This window comes from Electrona antarctica, assembly GCF_951216825.1.
Source record: "Electrona antarctica genome assembly, chromosome: 10".
Classification (NCBI taxonomy): Eukaryota; Metazoa; Chordata; class Actinopteri; order Myctophiformes; family Myctophidae; genus Electrona; species Electrona antarctica.
In genome coordinates, this window is record NC_136791.1 from 29,587,901 (window position 1) to 29,606,607 (window position 18,707).

Genomic DNA, 18,707 nt, shown 5'->3' on the forward strand with positions numbered 1-18,707 from the left:
AGAGAGAGAGAGAGAGAGAGAGAGAGAGAGAGAGAGAGAGAGAGCAAGAGATGTTGTTGGGGGAAGACACAGAAGGGGACAAGAGGGAGGGGGCAGGATGCATAACGGAGAGGAGCTTGTCTTTATGATGTCACAACATCTCGACGCTGTCGGGTGAAAACCATGTATGTCCCAAAAAAACGGTTAATGTTTCATTATTATTTAAAAAAAAACATCTTCCGATCTGCAAGCTCACAACACGCTGCAACACGTGAGCTTGTAGATCTGCTATTTTTTCACACTTTTGTGCAACACCCCTTGTATGATGAAGTAGTAGGACATTCATTTACGGAAAACAAATTATACAAAAAGTTCAAGTTGACATTATTGGAGATACGAGGTAAGGTTTCTTCTTCCTGACAGCTGTGATCAGCTGCAAGCTTCAGAGAAAGGCAGGGGAAGGCTTGTGGGCATGTATAGCCAGGAGAACCAGAGAAAGGCAGGGGAAGGCTTGTGGGCATGTATAGCCAGGAGTGAACCAGATGGATGAGCTGATGTTTGGGGGCAGGGATGTGCACACATAGATATCAAAGGGGGGCTTCAGCCCCTGCCTTTTACCCGTCTGTAAAACAACTGCCCTCTCCAGACCCACAAATGCAGCATTTACTATGGTGAAAGAAATGCCAAATGCCTTCTTCTCCTTTCCATGCAACATACCGGAAGGCAGCGTGCAGGAGAATTGCTTGCATTTTTCTGTAGCCTCCTGAACTTTAACACAGTATTTTGCGTTGAACAAATTTGTTTAGAAATCCATGTCGTACGTCGCATCTCCACTACCTAAAGAGTGCTGGGTTGCGCCCCGCAAAGAGAGAGAGAGAGAGAGAGAGAGAGAGAGAGAGAGAGAGAGAGAGAGAGAGAGAGAGAGAGAGAGATTTATTCACAAAAGATGGGCAAGGTGCAGAGTCTTTGGAACACACAGCTGGAAAAGCTGGTTTTGAACAGATTATTGAATTTTTTTTTTTAAAACAAAATAGCAGAGCTATGCTTTACTTCTCCTTATATAATTTATGGTTAGATCAGGTGGAGAGAGTCACTCGCTGACTTCCTCTGTGTGAGTGTGAGAGAGAGAGAGAGAGAGAGAGAGTGCACCCCCTCTCCCATTTCCCCCTTGAGTTGGCTTGGTGTTCTCGTGTGTGACATTACAAATAGATTGTTTCTATAAAAGGTCAGTGAGTACGTTTACATGAGGACTGAAACTATTAAACGTTGTCATGTAAACTCCTACAAAAACTTAAATCCGAATGAAAATGCTCAATGCGATTTAAAAAACATTCCGATGTAACTGCCCGAATTATTCCGATGTTGAATGCGATTAAAAAACAATTGGACTCATGTATACACTCATTCGGAATGACCATTTCCCATGTAAACTCGTAGCAAAAAAGTATTTTATTCTGAAGTATTTATTCGGAATGATCAGCCGGCCATGTAACCGCGGCCATTGTCATGAATTCTCCAGATCAAAAAGCCACCGGGCCATACAAAAATGGTTGGGACCACAGGTTGGGAAACACTTGACTCTAAAGCAAACTTCACGTTTTTTTTTTTAACAATATATTTATTGCATTTCTTTTTTTTTGTACAGACAATACAACAGAACAATACATAATACATCAGACAAAATACAATTACTTAAAAAACAAAACAAAAAAACAAAACAAACATACAGTACATACATATAAATACAGTATATTAAAATAATGGCACTTAGACTGGTAACAACAACAGAGTCCTTATGGCCACAAGACCAAACAGCTGCAGAGAATACAATTAGACATTTTCAGTTTCCACCATTAAATAAGATAAATCATTAACCGTAATATATTGGATAAACCGTCCCCATATTTTATCAAACATCTTTTGTTTATTCTTCAAAGTATAAGTGATTCTTTCCAGAGGAAGACACAATGACAGCTCCCTAAACCACTGAGCAATACTGGAGCAAACTTCATGTTAAGTTAACCAGTGTTGTTTTTGGCAGAACATTTTTATTTTAGTTTTAGTCACAGGCTCTTGAATAGTTTTCATTTTGTTTTAGTCACCTGGAATGTTTTAGTGTTAGTCTAGTTTTAGTGTGTTAGTCGACTAAATATCATAAGATTTTAGTCGACTAAATCCAGTTGATTTACCGGTAGTCGAACTAAATGTATTTTGGCGGGCCTTGATGCCATCGTAATGACTGTTTTTTTTCACTTGCTGAAGATAGCCGATCTACAAGCCCACATTGTGAGCTTGTTTCAGCGTGTAACTAATTGTAAAATGACTTATACTGGATCTCTTGTCCAGTCTCTTCTATTTTCTTTTAATTGTCTTAGTTTTAGTCATCATAGCTTAGTTTTCATTTAGTTTCCACTTAGTTTTCCTCAGTGAAAACACTTTTTTGTCTTGGTTTTAGTCGACGAAAACAACACACTTCTATCCTTTACACCAGCCCTTCATTATTTTCTTCTCTGTCTCCTCTCTCTCTCTCTCTCTCTCTCTCTCTCTCTCTCTCTCTCTTCCCTCATAGAGCTGTGTTCAGTCATGTCAGAGATGCTCTCATGCAGGAGGCTGGGGGGGGGGGGGGGGGGGGGTGTATGTTTATTATTTTTACATTATGTGTCCCTTCACTTTCTCCCTCTGGCTGTCTTTCATTTGACAATGAAGCCTTTTTGCCCCAATAAATAAATTAGCCACGCTTTCACCGTGCCGTCCCTATTTTGGGCATGCCATCATATACTGTAGGCACAAGTTTGAATAAATGGTGAATATTGAGGATCTACAAGCTCACAGTGGCGCATCGTGATGCGACTAGACACACAGAGACAGATAAACACTAAACAGACGTACCTTTATTGAGCCCAGGGGAAATTCAGTTGTCATAGCAGTGTGCTGCTGCCTGGGTAGCTTAGCCTATAACAATACATAATTCTTCAGTAAATGTATGTTGTTGTTGTTTTTTAATTAATAATTGTAGTACAGTAAAAAAATACAATATTTGCCTCTGAGGTGTAGGGGAGTGGAAGGATAACGTTTTTTAAAAAGAAATTATACTCAAGGAGGAGTAAAGAAAAAATCACACCCGTGTGAACTGAGTGGTGCAACTACACATTTATTGTTATAGTTACTGTACATTAGTACATCGGTGACGTCACATGCTAACCATAGCAACCATGCTCGTTTTTTTGGTTGCTAACCATAGCAACCATGCTCGTTTTTTTGGTACGAACAAACACGGGTACACGGGTACAAAGCCAGTTGTTGGAGTGGTTTGCACCACTCAAAAATATACTGTATACCTTGAGTATTACTTTCCCCCCCACACACACAAGAAACTCTATCAGCTGCTGTTTGTGGCGAGCTACAACAGGTGCATAGATGATGTAAATAAATGGTCGTGTATGGTAGTTTCCAGATGTACGTTATTTTATGATAAATGTGACGGGCACGGTGGCGCAGTCGGTAGCGCTGTCACGTACCAGCTAGAAGGTCCCGGGTTGGGTTCCCACCGGGATCATGTCACCAGTGCCCATACCCTATAGGTGGGGTTGGCGAAAGGGCCTTTCTGTGTGGAGTCTGCATGACGTCCCATGGAAGTTGGAGATCCATGCTATGCAATACCTGTTGTTCCTGCGTCGGAGTACCCGTTCCACCCATTTGTCTGTGTCCTTTTTATGCCCATATATGGAGATTTCTGTGTCTGTCTCTCTGTGTCTCTTTATTCCTATATAATGGAGTTCTGCCAAATATTAAGTGATGTGATGCCAGAACAGGCTAGCTCCATGCAAATGGAGCCTGGGCAGGGGCCCTGTCCAGAGCCCAGGTAGAGGCCTTTTGTGGAGGTTCTGGACAACCGTGGGTCTGACCGACTCGACACCGGGCACTGCACTTTGTGGGGGTGTGGAACGTGTGTGTTGAATTTGAAGTCAGTGGGGCGAACGGTTCTCGAGTTACAGTACGTACACACACACATGTACAGAGACTTGATTGATTGATTGATTGATTGATTGATTGATTTGATTTATTTTGTTAACAACTCACTGTATTGTTAAAAGCCCCTATATCTCCCAATTTGAAATGCAGCACTTGTGAGGAGCACTTTTCCTAGCTAATTAAAATTGAGCTCATTGGCTGCAATACTACTATACTAATTGTTGTATATTCAAATAAATGCCGTAGTGTTTTGAATTTCCAATACCTAGCAACTTCAAAGTCTAGTAGAGTGTCTTTCCGCACCAATTCAACAGGAATGGCATTGAATCACATTCACATGTTCAAATGTTGAATGAATGACCCACCTTGAAATTCAGCAGCATGTGATATACAACAGTATGACCAAAGCCACAGAGGTTCTTTGTAGTGTTGGCCAGTAGAGGGAGCTGTTGTGCTGAAGATCCCACTGTCCTTTGGGCCATCATCACATGCCTCTCACATTGGCCCTGATGACAGACTAAGAACAAATTATTACTTGTCATCAAGAAGAGCTGTGTTTGGTGTAAGAAAGGTTAACAGTTAACAATTATTACAGTTTAGATTTAGCATCATTTAACCATGCTGACTTTGCGATATAAAAGTTTTAGCATTTTCTAAAAGTTAAACACACACACATACGCAAGGCCTCAAAGAGCAGCCAGGGCCGGCCCATAACCGACATCCCATTACTATGACTACGTGGCGGCTTCATGTGCGGTTAGGGTTAGTAATGCACCGGTCACCTCACTGATATCACAGGCGAGGGCCATTAGCTGTAGGCTATTTGGCATTAGTCCACGGAAAATAAGAGTCACTTGAACAAGACAAGAGTCACATTGATCATTTGACCACAGACAGACCGGCTGGGACAACTGGTGGAGTGGTGGTGGAGCGACCATTGGCATCATATTGTACACAGCTTCATGGCTAGAGGCATGAAGGACTGTGTTGGAGGCATGAATAATGTGCGTATACCCCTCTGGTACTCAGCCACCTATTATGTCTTTCTGAGGGCCTGAGGCCGGGGTAACTTATATTATAGCCACCAGCTTCTTCATTGTAGCCTACTCACCTCCGCCACCACCTCCACACCATCCTATAACCAACAACAGAGCCAGCCTTCTTTGCGAGCTTGTCAGTCTGTTTCTGTACCTTTTGTCCCTTTTGTTGATGTACCCCCCCCCCCCCCCACCCCCCCCTCCATAAGGCAAGCAATTGCAAGAAGAGGATGTTGCAAGAAGAGGATGCTTGCCACAACAGAATAGTAGAACATCTGCTGCAGCATCCTGTCACACACAAAAGGATCTGAGTCTCCTCAGGAAGAACCGTTTTCTTTGGCCCTTCCTGTAGAGAAGCATTGTCAGACCAGTTCAGCCCCGGAACTCAGGTGTCCATGACCTCCACTGACTCCCCCATGAATGGTGCTCACTGCTGGGGTAACCTTGCGTTACCAGACCTTCCACCTCGGAGGAAAGCCTGGTCTGTGTTTTCCGAAATTGCCCCTTATGATCCGGTCTATAGGCGTGGTCTCTAGACCGGGTTAATACAAACAAAAAATAATAATAATATTTTTTCCGGCGTCGCTTTGTTTTGGTCCCCTCTGTTTGTATTTAGTCTCGCCAGCCACTACTAGTTGGAATAAAAGATATAGCAAACAAACTATTCCAAGAAGTACTTGTCGAAGAACATTGGCTTTTATTGGGTACGCCTTAACACATTTTAGACGGGAACCGCTTTTGGTGTTTATAGCATTATGTTATACTTTAGCTATTGAAAAATAGCAGATCTACAAGCTCATAGCTCGAGCTTGTAGATCTGCTATCTTTGAAAAATTGTGACAATGCGGCGCAAATCTTTGAACATATATTTTTTCAGAGCTAACGTTTTTAACTCAAATCTTTGCTTCTGGGGGGTCCCTGCGTGGAACAACATACTTTCAGATGCGGGTCGGCGGCCAATTGCATATATTTTTGGGGATCCTTGACATGAAAATGTTTGAGCACCGCAGACATAGAAACATAGGTTTTTCAGAAAACTGTCAGGTCTAAATGGGCTAATATGATGGTGCCCTTGATTTGTGGGGAATTATTTGGGGTAATTCCGATTCCGGTTTGGTGGTTCTGGCCTGATGACTACAAACCGGTGACTACAACATGACAAATTATCATCCGCTCCCAATCAGAAACCTGGCTGAGAAGGGTATGAGTCACAGGCTAGTGCTGGGGGCTGGTGGGCCCTTTTTCCTCTGGTGGTTCTCCACAACCAGCTCCTTGGGTCTTTCGTGGGTGGGTTGCTGGTTGGTTGTTGTCACCTCACGAAGATCTCCACCATGGTGCCGTGCTTGTCTGTGTCGTTGTCATTCATAACACAGCTGACCATGACGGTGTTGTCTGAACATCGGTGACACGTTTTGGAGTTGAAGAAGAAGTTGGATGTGTAGATCAGTGGTTCCGAAAGTGGGGTCCGGGGACCCCCAGGGGTACTTGAGGGAGTTCCAGGGGGTCCCCAGCTAAATTATAGTTTGGAACCAAATGCACCCTTATGGGTCTGTAACTCTCAGAGTTAAATTAACATTGATTTTTACAATATGAATTGGGGGTCTCAGAGATAGAAGTGCCATTAAATGGGGGGTCCGTAGACTAATGCATGTCAAACTGGGGGTCCTTGAAATTAAATGGGTTGAGAATCACTGCTATAGAGCCGTAAAATAAATCTCTTCAAATGGGGGGTCTGCGGGGCTAATTAGTGTCAATTTGGGGGTCCTTGACATGAACAAGTTTGGGAACCACTGGTGTAAAGGGTGAACATAAAGTGTGATAGTACAGTGCCCTCGGGAGCATCTCGGGAGCACCTGCGCTGCCCACACATTTTGGCAGTCTGAGTGATGTTCTTGAGATCTGCAGGTAATCCGTGCTCCATCCAGGGCAGGCCGTACAAAGTCATGTTCCGCCTGCATCGTAAAGAGCTTCACGGCTGTGATGTGGTTGAAGGCACTGCAAAAGTCAAAGAACAAAATCCTTCCAGGTCAGGCCATTTTTTAAATGGAAGGAAATTGGGGGTTTTTGAGTTAACTCTGACATTCCATGACCCCAATTTGATATGACTTTTATAATAATAATAATAATAATTATTATTATTATTCAAGGCTTGAATAAAAAAACACAAAAAGGTTGAGAATCAGGCCATTGGTGTATTCACACTGAATGGTCTGATAAGGGGTGGACGGGAGGAGTTTGATTGATTGATTGATTGATTGATTGATTGATTGATTGAAATATTTATTAACAGTTTGTAGAATTACAGTACATTTCAAGCACAACTCAATACAAAGACTGTTAACTGTGAGTGGACGACCCAAATAAAGCATTACACTTGTTTACAAGAGGGTCCACCTTGTTCAATTCATCAAAAACATTTAGAGACGTACAAATAGACACTTCTAGCCAAAGAACAGAACAGGAATGTATCATACAAAGGAGGTAAAAGGGAAAAGAAACATATACACTAGTGAGGGTGGGAAAAGGGGCTATCTAGGCTATTGCTTTCCAAAAATAATGGATCTGGCTGGGGGGGGGGGGGGGGGTGTACAGCGACGCGACACGGTCGTACCGCGGCGTATAGTGCAGCGGGGGGCGGGGCCATTGTTCGTGTCTAGCCTCTCTCTCTCTCTCTCCTCTAGCAGGAACAAAGGCTCTTCTCCTCTGCTCTGTACATTGGTTTCTACTTGGAGTAGTATAGAGAAGAGACCGTTACGGCCCCCAAAACAAATGCCGTCGTTGAACACCACAGATCGTTTTTTATTTTTATTTACAAATCTTTAGAAACCCAAACTTTAAGAAGAAGCACTTGTTTCGACTCGAGGGGGTCGCTTGTTCTCTCCTTGTTGTTTTGGATCGGGGGGCCGGGGAGAGATCGGCGTGGAAGAGGAGCTCCTCCAGCCCGCAGAGGAGGCCCCGAACACCGGACCGAGGTGTTGCATAGACACACCGCGTTTCGGTGGTACTGAACCCCCCCATTCTCTGCAGGTAAAAAAACAACAACAACCGTAAACGTAGATTGTTTTGGATTTGGGAGTGGAAAGAAGAGCCAATTAATGAATCAAAACAAGTCTTGTATTATGTATATTGTATAATAGCCCCGTTTGATCCACAGTGAACGATATGCATGAATCTCTCTCTAGTCTGGGGGTAATAATTCAGCAACTAAAATAGCTTTAGCAATGTCGGTCCTCTCTTCTCTCTCTCTCTGCATAATGAATGCAGCCCCTGCAAGGCACCTCGCCAGTTCAGAATGTTATGGGTTGTGTGTGTTGTTCAGTCTAGTGTGCCAATAAATCAACACCATTCGACAGTCCAGTTCAATGTAACCAACGTCTCTTCTTTCGTTTTTAACGCAATTATATTATTATGGACTTCGAGGTCTAAAGATGGTACGGTTCGCTGTGTGGTGTGTAGGCCTCCTAGGTAGGCTATTATCATTTCATTGGAGCCATCACACCTCAAGAACGTAATGGAATGGTTGATTTGCTTCAATTAAAAGTATTCATTTCTATAGCCCGCTTGTCGTTGTGACTGACTGGTCAACAGCATCCACTGGATACTGTGCACTGAATCGATTGATTGATTGATTGATTGAATACTTCATTAGCAGTTTAAAAAAGGTCTGCTCAAGAGGATTTTAATCACAGGATAGCCTATGTGGCTTGTTTCCATCCATTGGGGTCCTTTATAATAAATACTCAATTCATCAAAACATTTAAATGACAGACAAATGATGGAACTCATATTTATGTACAGTATATTATGTATCCTCACTCTGGATGTTCCTTAGCCCCTTCCAGAACCCTGGATACATTTTTTTTGTATTTGGGAAGGCGGTACTGCCTACCAAATACAAAAAAATGTATCCCAGAGTTCTGAAATGGGCTAGAAAGATGTTCCTGTTCCAGCGTTTATGTTTAGCCCTGGAGATTATTATCGGATGGTTGCCTGAGTTAGATTGGATCCTAAAATACCCTGGGATCACTTTTAATGGAGGCTCATGGGCTTCGGTTTGTGGGCTCATAGCAGCCTAACATTTAGACTCGTAGATGTATTTTATCGATTCTGAAATTGGAAAATGTCAGGTTCGATAAAATACATCTATGAGAGTCTAAACGTAGGCTCGTAGGCTAGCACTTTAGAGGTTTGTTGAACAGAATGTGTGTCTTTGAATGTGAACATGATTTGTCAGTAGAAGAAAACATGTAACCGGTAGTCCTTGATAACATCCTTTTATCTTGTCTAACAAATGAGGGGTGGTGGTGGTGTAGAGGAAGGTTGCTTTTTGCACCAAGTTGAACAATGGTTCGTTAAATAGGGCTGCTGAATGCTGTCTGCTGCTGCTTGTTGTTGTAGCTACTAGCTGGGGGGGGGGGGGGGGGTGTCTTTGGGTCAGAGGTGATGCATTGAGAACCATTGTGAACTCTCCCCAGAGCAGTGTCACCCCCATAGTAAAGGGGAGGAGAGCGTGACCTGGTCTGACTGTTAGTTGGGCCCACCCATAACCCCTTTACGACCTGACACTAGATTCTACAAAATGTCTTCTAAAATCCTTCTGAAAAACCTATATTTCTATGTCAGTGGTTGAGGTTCTCAACCTTTTTCACGTCAAGGAGTTAAGGACCCCCAGAATTATCGTTATGAATTGGCAGCCGACCCCCATCTGAAAATATGTAGTTCCAGGGACCCCGTGGCGCAAAAGATTTGCGCCACATCTTCACGCCACATCTTCACGCCACATCTTCACGCCACATCTTCACGCCACATCTTCACGATTTAAAAAAAAAATAGCAGACCTACGAGCTCGTAGCGCGGCACTTGGTGCCGCGCTACGATTCAATAGCTAAAGCATAACATAATGCTTAAAAGGGGTTCCCGCACCAGAATGGGATAAAGGCAGATTTGTATACTTTGTTGCATGACAGTGTTGCACATCGAAAAAGGGGCGGTCTGCTATTTTTTTGTGAGAGCGAGTGATTGTTGTTTGATATGAAACTGGCTGTGCAGCAGTGAAAGATGGCCAGGTAGATATTAGTGATGCGGACGACACACTCAGCTCCTCTATATCTATCATTCATGCACCCATCTCTTTCTCGCAGTGCTGCCTTTCTCAGCTTTTGGTTTTGGATCCTCTCTGACTTCTTGCTTTGAGAATCAGACACTACAGTATAAGCCTAATACATGGAATGTATGTACAGGATTCCTTGTTGGGAGACCATAAGCCTAATCCATGGATACATAAAATAATTCTGTTCTGTGATTGTGTGTTTGACTTACTGTATCCATCCATACTCTCTTTCTGTCACCTCCCCTCAGTAGATTTTGATGGTTGTAGAGATATCTTCTGTTTAAAGCCCCTGTGTTATTTCAGCATGAATGGCTTATCTGGGCAGACGAGGGTTAACAACAGCCGGGCAGAGGGAGTGGGGGATGGGCGGAACTAGAGAGACACACGCACGCACACACACACACACACGCGCACACAGCGCAGAAGAGTGTGGTTGTGGGATCACATGAGATGGGGCTGTATGCGAGAGAGAGGAGGGTTTCCTATAATGAGGACGGTACATGAGCACAAAGAACATGCTAGGCCTCGACTCACCGTGTTCCCTAAAGCAAGCATTCCTTCATTTCATTAATCGTTTCCACAGATCGCTGTCTGCCAACAAATCTAATAAAGCCGTTCCTCGTCCCATTTACTGGATTAATAACGATGCATTAGGAAATGAAAACGCCAGGAAATTGTGTGTTTCTTTTTTTCTATTACACTTTCACTTGAATGCATCTCAATAATGAAGTGGGCCCAGAGATTAAGAGTTGACCGTAATTTGAACATATACCTGATTAGTGTGAACCTCTTCTAAATCTCTGCTCTTTTTACTTTGTGCTTCTCCGTAGGCTGTTCGTCAAAGTCGTTCAAGCTGTACTCCCCTAAGGAGCCCCCCAACGGCAGCACCTTTCCCCCCTTCCACCCGGGCGCTATGCTGGACAGAGATGTGGGGTAGGTCCACAGCGAAAAACACCCAACGGCTTGTCCTATGTAGGGGAGAGAGAAGGAGAAAGCTCAGAGTCCCAAACTTTATCTCACTGTTTTGTGTCTCATATTCAAGCTTTTGAGTTGTGGCCCTCCATTATTGTAAGGTCTGTGTATTCATGGCAATAGTGGGGGGCTATGTTGAATTGCCACATATTGTGAAACCATAAACAAGGTGTTATGAATTTGCGTTTCAGGAAAAACTAAAGAACACACCACTATATTAACTTTGTTAACAGTTTAAGGGCTCATGACGTAGATGTCCATCATGGTACTTAGTACGGTCATGTGCCCGAGACGGAGATTGATTAATCTCCGTCAAATTAGTGACACTGTCCAGTCGCGTTAGATTACCTCCCGTTGTTGTCAATCGCATCGATAGTGTTGTGGCTATTGTTAGATGCTACACAGACATTCACAACAACATCCGGTCCGTCGGTAAAAGTGGTCTGGGCGCTATAAACGATGGGCACATTTTATTAATGGATTATATAACCCCGGGCCCTTAAGGTGTTAATACACAATCAGAGCTTTGGGATCCACATTTGTATTCATCACAGTCCCTTTACCATCCAACATTAGAGCACTACTTTTTGTGCGATCTGAACGAAGGAATTTACATCATGACTTCGCCTATATCAGTAAATCCATCTTTCAATGAATCAAAGGCTAATACCGTGTTTTTAGGATACATTATCATAAAACATAATATGGGTACTCGAGTGTTCTCTATTTTCTTACACACCTACTTAATTGATCATTTTGTCCTACTCGGTCCACACCGGTTTTGCTGAAAGGCTTTAGACGGAATGAGTAGAAAGGTTTCATTAAAACCAAGTGTCAGGCTAGCGCCCTCAAGGCATGCATGCCCACATACAGGCCAGCTCCTATTACCAGCTGCAGTGGTGATTAAATTGGTTGCTGTGAGGTTTTTAGTTACAAACTGCCTCCCATGTTAGACTTGTTGTAGTGCCTGAATTCTTGTGCGTTTGTTTTATTCGGCACAAATCCCATTGTTGTGAGTTTAGCTATTCCTTGTATGACAAATTTATATAAGGGCTTAAGTGGTTGCATGAAATAAAAAATGCAATGCCATGTTGGCCTGCAGTAAAAGAAATATGGTGTAGACTTCCTGGGTTTTATTACCAAATTTGCACGACATACAGTATGTAAACATACTTCAAGCATAGCTAACCGTAATCCATTCTTTTAACAGGCCGACTCCAATGTACCCCCCATCATATATGGAGCCTGGAATGGGGTGAGTGTATTTCCATTTTGCATCCTATATTTATCACTACTATTTATATACTAAATAAGCAGTTTGGGTTGTTATGTAATGGCTTTGAGGTTTAGTTGTGTTTTTATGACATCTTAGTTTCTCTCCTGGCAGAGAAAGGTAATTTGCAACAAAGTCCAAAATACAATAAAGAATCTTCAAAAGGCTTCAAATAACTTTGACATTGTCAACCATAGGTGTCCTACTGAACATCAGCATCTAAATGTCTTAATAGAATAGTAGGGAGACCACCTCCAACCCCTTCAGATGTGTTCGTTATATTGTATTAACATACTTTACCATACAGATTGGTTAAAATAAGCTTTTTTTTTTTTTTTAATTAAAATGAGTCTGTCTCAGATTGTGGCTTTGAACTTGTGCATGAAGAAGGTATATCAGCTGTATATGTTAGACTAGTAAGTAACTATACTGCTATACTATGTTTGTGCTGTGGGTCACTGAATCAAACTGAGTGTAACTGTGGTGCTAATTCTTGGTGTGTTGCAATCCAGGAGGCCCACACCGTACGGGAACCAGACAGACTACCGGATATTTGAGCTCAACAAAAGGCTACAGAACTGGTCGGAGGTGAGAGATAGTCGGCGAGTCCATAATGCACGTATAATAGAATTAAGATTGAGATTAAAAAGGTAACTGATTCTGCAGTACGTTAATATTAGCATGAATTGTCATAATGAACACATTCCAAGCTCGAGCGAGGTGATCGTCGTGGTCCCCGATACTCAGTATTGTGTGATATTACTTCAATATTGGCTCTACATTCTGTTCCTGCAGGCTATCTCCTATCAGCATATTCCATTACACTTTTCCCTCCCCACAGACTTGTATGGATCGACTTACAATGCTAGTTATTTTGTGGGGAAATGGAGCCTGAGAATTCCCTGACTACATTTACATGCAGGCCCTGATAGGATTATCAAACCAGTCTCGGCTAAAGTAATTGGACCGCCAGCTGTTGATAATGACCAAGTGTGCTACCAAGTGTAGCTCTTTAGCTGGTGCTTCTCTTCTTTTTCCCCTGATGGGATGCATTACGCAACCAGTGCATTATGTTTCCTTATAACTTACCTATACCTGTCTCTGTGTGGCACCTGTGTTTCACCACAGCGTTAACCACTTAAAACCCAGCATCCGTTTTTCGGGGGAAAACCATTTGCAGAAAATGGCAGATTTGTGCGTTGTGTGAGCTTAGTTGTGATATTGATTATACCTGGCTTCATACATAATTTGCAGGATTTTAAAATTGACCATATCCGTGAACTTCAAAAGGCGTGATTGTAGAAACGGTGTGTGTGGTCCCGGTATCCTGCATATCTTAGTGCTCTTTTTTTGTAGTGTAATCAGTGAATTTATAGTAGATTTGTAGGTGTTACCCCATACCTCAGAGCAGTAGTTCAGGTAGGGTAGGATCATTGCTCAGTGCAGACTGTGTAATGCGCTGGGCTTGAGTAGATGTTTTGCCTAATTTATAATTGAGATGCTCGTTGCCATCTTGGCCTTCACATATTCTATATGGGGTTTCCAGCAGAGCCTATGGTCTAGAATCACTCCCAGTAATTGGTTCATATACTCTTTCTATTTTTGTATCTATTATCTGAATATCTGGCAGTTTCCAAACACCATACATTTTGTTTTATTTAGATTTAAGGATTATTTATTTCTATTCAAACCAGTTTGTATTTGTTCATTTCTATTGTTAACACCAGTCCCTCAAGGGTCTGTTCTGGGTCCCAAAATGTTCAACTTGTACATCAATGATCTTTGCTCTGTGTCAAATGTACTGTCTGTACTATTTGCCACTGATACGAAGTTACAAACATGTTCTGTAGGAACAGGAGGACATCCAGCAGCTTATGACGGTGTTGGGTACAGGATTTAGTTCCGACATACTATTGGTCCGACTGTCATTAGACCGAGACCCTACCCAAAACCTTAACCTAACAGCAAGCTTCTTCGTGTGCAGGCACGCGCAGATCAGACACACCAAAGATGACATGCGGAAATCACCCGTCGCTCCCAACAATGCGTTGGTCCGACATGCGTTGCGCCGTGCTTGCGGTTAGGGTAGGGTTTTGGGTAGGGTATCTGTCGCTGTCTGTCTAATGACAGTCGGACCAATTGTATGCCTGTATCCGTTTTGTGACCCTTGTGGCAAGCATGACAACCATTTCATTTTGGAACGACAGTATGTTTTTTCCCACTTCACACTGTGTGGGCTCCTCACACATTTACTCCATTAAAGCTGCTATAAGCAATAATATGTCAAAATTTGAATGACTTTTTTTTTTGGTATTCAGACAGCCAGCAATGGGCAGAACGCTCCCAAAAAGATTTTGTCTCTGTGACACATCTAGGGGCCGCAATCTGTATTCAAAGATTTTCCTAGAAGCTTTGTCATTCGTCGAAAAAAAATAGACAGGCAAATCGACCAAAGCTTCTAAGAAAATCTTTGAATGCAGATTGCGGCCCCTAGATGTGTCAGAGACAAAATCTTTTTGGGAGCGTTCTACCCATTGCTGGCTGCATGAATACAAAAAAATAAATAAAATCATTACAATTTTGACATATTATTGCTTGTAGCAGCTTTAAGTTTATTATTATTATTGCGAACGCAGTGATTGCGAACGCAGTGAGCATTTACTATGAGACCCAGCAGATCATGTCTGTGTGTGTCTGTCTGTGTGTCACGCTGTAACACCACCCGCCCACCACCAGAGGGCGCAGCTGTATCACACACAAAAACACACACACACATGCACGCACACACGCACGCACGCACGTGCATCGCACGCATATGCACGCACGCACGCAAAAAAATAATAATATATATTTTTTTAATAATAAAAAATAATAATACAGCTGCGTTCGCTTCCCGCGTTCACGCGTCTTACTTGTTATTAGATTTATTTATAAAGTTGTTCTCAGAATGGGTTTGTTTTGTTGTTTTTTTATTGGTGGTGAATTATCAATCCGAGCTCACAACCACCCTGCAGCACTGGGTGGGTTAGTCGGCTTATGCGTGAAGAGGTTGTGATCCATTTTCTGCAATAAGAGTGAATTAGGTCTAGTTATTATAGATGACTTTGCAGCATGTAAAGAAACTGCTACTTGAAATTCCTCTATAGAGGGTATGTGCGTGACATCATCGTACCTGGAAGTTATGTGGGAATGCCCACTGAGTGGCAAAAAACTACTTTCTGGCCGTGACAGCCCATTCATCCAAATAGAAAAGTCCTGTCTGATTTAATTGCATTAAACAATGTTAAACTCACCAACATTGCAGCTGTACGAAAAGCTTGAATTATCCTCTTTCTATCTAAGTTTTTGTTTCATAAAAATCCACCATAGAAACGTTAAGAGCTACTTTCTGTCAAGAAATGCCCTGCATTTGATTATTTTTCTAAGTGTCAGTTTGGAAGTGCTTGTTTTCAATAACACAACATTTTGCTGCCTCCTGCATTATGTGACATTTACAAACGGGACGGTTGAGTGATTTCCAACGAGCGCTTCCAAACTCCAACACTCCATGCTGCTCAATGTTTTGCCACTCAGTCTAGATGAGGGGGGCGTCCTGATGTGAAAATCATGCATGTGCATACTCTATTGGTCCAACTGAAAGCTGGGTCTGATACAGCATTTGTTTGCCTTGCCTTAAGTTGAGCATTAAAGCGTCAGGAGTCAGGACACCCAAAATCTAAATTTCTTAGATTTTAACTAAAATAATTTTGTCCTCTGTGATAGGGAACAATTCGACCTTGCATTCTTTTTACACCTGCGACCGCTAGTTTTGTTTTTTGTTTTCAGAATTCGCATTGTCGAGGCGGTCCGCTTCTTGTGGCGTTGATTCAGAATATAATGATGTGCACGCTCCATTCCACTCCCTCCCAATTTCCTGCTGAACTGAATGTATGTTGTTTGCCTCTGTTCCTCCAGGAATGTGACAATCTCTGGTGGGATGCCTTCACCACAGAATTCTTTGAAGATGACGCCATGCTCACCATCACTTTCTGCCTGGAAGACGGTCCCAAACGATACAGTATGTATATAATGTCAATATTTAGGTTTATACTGCATCGTTCTGTTCCTTACATTTTTTTAAGAGGACCCCTTTTACTTAAAGGACCATACCAGTATCGGTACATGTCCTTTGCCCATAAGAGTATATTGTAGTTTGTACATAAACATTGACCATTTTCCTGTGTCTGGCATTTTATTTTAAAATACAAAATGACTATCCTTTTTCTTCAGGGCTGGGCTGGCATGGCCGACTCCAGAGGATTAATGGTTTTGTTTTCACATCTTGCATCCCTCCCATTTTCTCCAAAGTAATTAAACCGCTACCAAACTTGAATGAGTTATTGAGTCAATTTTGGATAAATAGTACACTTGAGTTTAGTTTATAAATCATCTTAATGTATTCATTTCTGTCACTAGACTTCAAATCAATCCACATTAAAGCAGGATTATAGCGTAGCATTGACAATAAAATATTTTCACAACATACCGAAATTAACTCGAGTCTAGTTTCCTCCTCTGAACTCAAACAAACCATTTTGTTCTTTTGGAAATTGGTTGGCAGTAATGGATTAAGTGCACAGGCATTGTTGTAGTCAGTGGGCCAAACATGCCCGACCACCGGTATGGTCCTTAGTTAAGTTAGTCTGTGTACGTTTCACGTTATGATAAATACCACCGTTTTCATTTTTTCATATTTGTGACCCATGACTCACTCAACCTAATGTAATGTAACGGTCCACTTCTTCCGTCCACAGCTATCGGCAGGACGTTAATCCCGCGGTACTTCCGGAGTATCTTCGAGGGGGGCGCCACCGAGCTGTTCTACGTGCTGAAGCATCCCAAAGAGTCCTTTCACAGTAACTTTGTGTCGCTAGACTGTGATCAGTGTACCATGGTGACTCAGAATGGCAAACCTATGTTTACACAGGTACAGTTGGGCCCTTGGCGTTTGCACTTACGTGTTGTTTTTGGACAGCAAATTCTAGTTTTTTGTCATAGTCTCTTGAATAGTTTTCATTTAGTTTTAGTCACATTTTAGTCACCTGGAATGTTTTGGTGTTAGTCTAGTTTTAGTCGACTAAATGTCATAAGATTTTAAATGTATTTTGGGTTTTGGCTGGCCTTGATATTGTCGTAATGACTGATTTTACACTTGCTGAAAATAGCTGCTATTTTCAGCATGCAACCAAGTGTAAAATTACTTATACAGGATCTCTTGTCCACTAGTCCCTTCCTAACATTTTAGTCTAGTTTTTAGCTGTTTCCATTTAGTTTTCGTCAGTGAAAAAAGGCAGTCGACGAACATTTTTCGTCTTAGTTTTAGTCGACAAAAACAACACTGGTTGCACTTAGTGTTGATTTTGACAGCAATTATTGACGTCAATGTTGGATCCGGTTTCCTCCGGTTTTAACGGATCCCAGCCCCTAATCTGAAGTCAATGTTCTGGCCCAGAACCACACGCCTCAGTGTGGTGACCAGCTTCTGTCCACTCCGATACAGGTCTGCGTGGAGGGCCGTCTGTACCTGGAGTTCATGTTCGACGACATGATGAGGATCAAGACGTGGCACTTCAGCATCAGACAACACAGAGAAGTCCTACCGCGCAGCATCCTGGCCATGCACGTAAGTCCTCCTGACACACACACACACACACACACACACACGTCATTCCAGTGTTGTTTTTGGCAGCACATTTTGATTTTAGTTTTTACTAGTCATAGTCGCCTGGAATGTTTTAGTGTGACTAAATATCATAAGATTTTAGTCAGTTGATTACAGTTGATTTAGTCGTAGTGACTGATTTTACACTTGCTGAAAATAGCCGATCTACAAGCTCACAACACGTTGCAGTGTGACGCGTTGTGAGCTTGTAGATCGGCTATAGCATGCAACCAAGTGTAAAATCACTTATACTGGATCTCTAGTCCACTATTAGTTTTCGTGTGTGAAAAAAGGTAGTCGACGACGAACATTTTTTCGTCGACAAAATCAACACTGCGTCATTCATATGTTATTTTTCTCATTTACAACATCTGTTTTTTTGTACACATTCAGGACCCTCAGATGCTGGATCAGCTGGCTAAAAACATTACGAGATGTGGGCTGTCCAACTCCACCCTCAACTATCTCCGTGTAAGTACATGTCCAGTCAGTGCCGTTCAATCTTTTGTTTGTAGTTAATCCACCGTGGAATGGTTACCCACCACCGTGGACACTAGGGGTTTCAATCCTCCTCCGCGGTGTCTCTGGCTTGGCCAGGTGTTGCAACAAACACAATTGGCTCGTTCGTGGGAGGGGAGAGGGTGATCTCTGTGACTGCACTAG

General features: G+C 42.4%; 1 protein-coding gene across 8 annotated transcripts in view; it reads left to right on the forward strand.

Annotated features, from left to right (window-relative positions):
• LOC306931340 (LIM domain-binding protein 1-like) overlaps positions 1–18,707 on the forward strand; it is a 41,366-nt gene that overhangs the window by 15,778 nt on the left and 6,881 nt on the right. For 4 of the 8 annotated variants that reach the window (XM_079512696.1, XM_079512691.1, XM_079512692.1 and 1 more), the window contains exons 4-10: positions 10,929–11,031; positions 12,281–12,325; positions 12,856–12,931; positions 16,298–16,400; positions 17,137–17,309; positions 17,835–18,005; positions 18,438–18,515. In XM_079512696.1, coding sequence (XP_079368822.1) covers positions 10,929–11,031; positions 12,281–12,325; positions 12,856–12,931; positions 16,298–16,400; positions 17,137–17,309; positions 17,835–18,005; positions 18,438–18,515 — 749 coding nt within the window. Of the gene's footprint in view, positions 1–7,640; positions 8,016–10,928; positions 11,032–12,280; positions 12,326–12,855; positions 12,932–16,297; positions 16,401–17,136; positions 17,310–17,834; positions 18,006–18,437; positions 18,516–18,707 lie in introns of those variants that run through there. The other 4 variants (XM_079512698.1, XM_079512693.1, XM_079512694.1 and 1 more) reach the window with 2 other exon arrangements.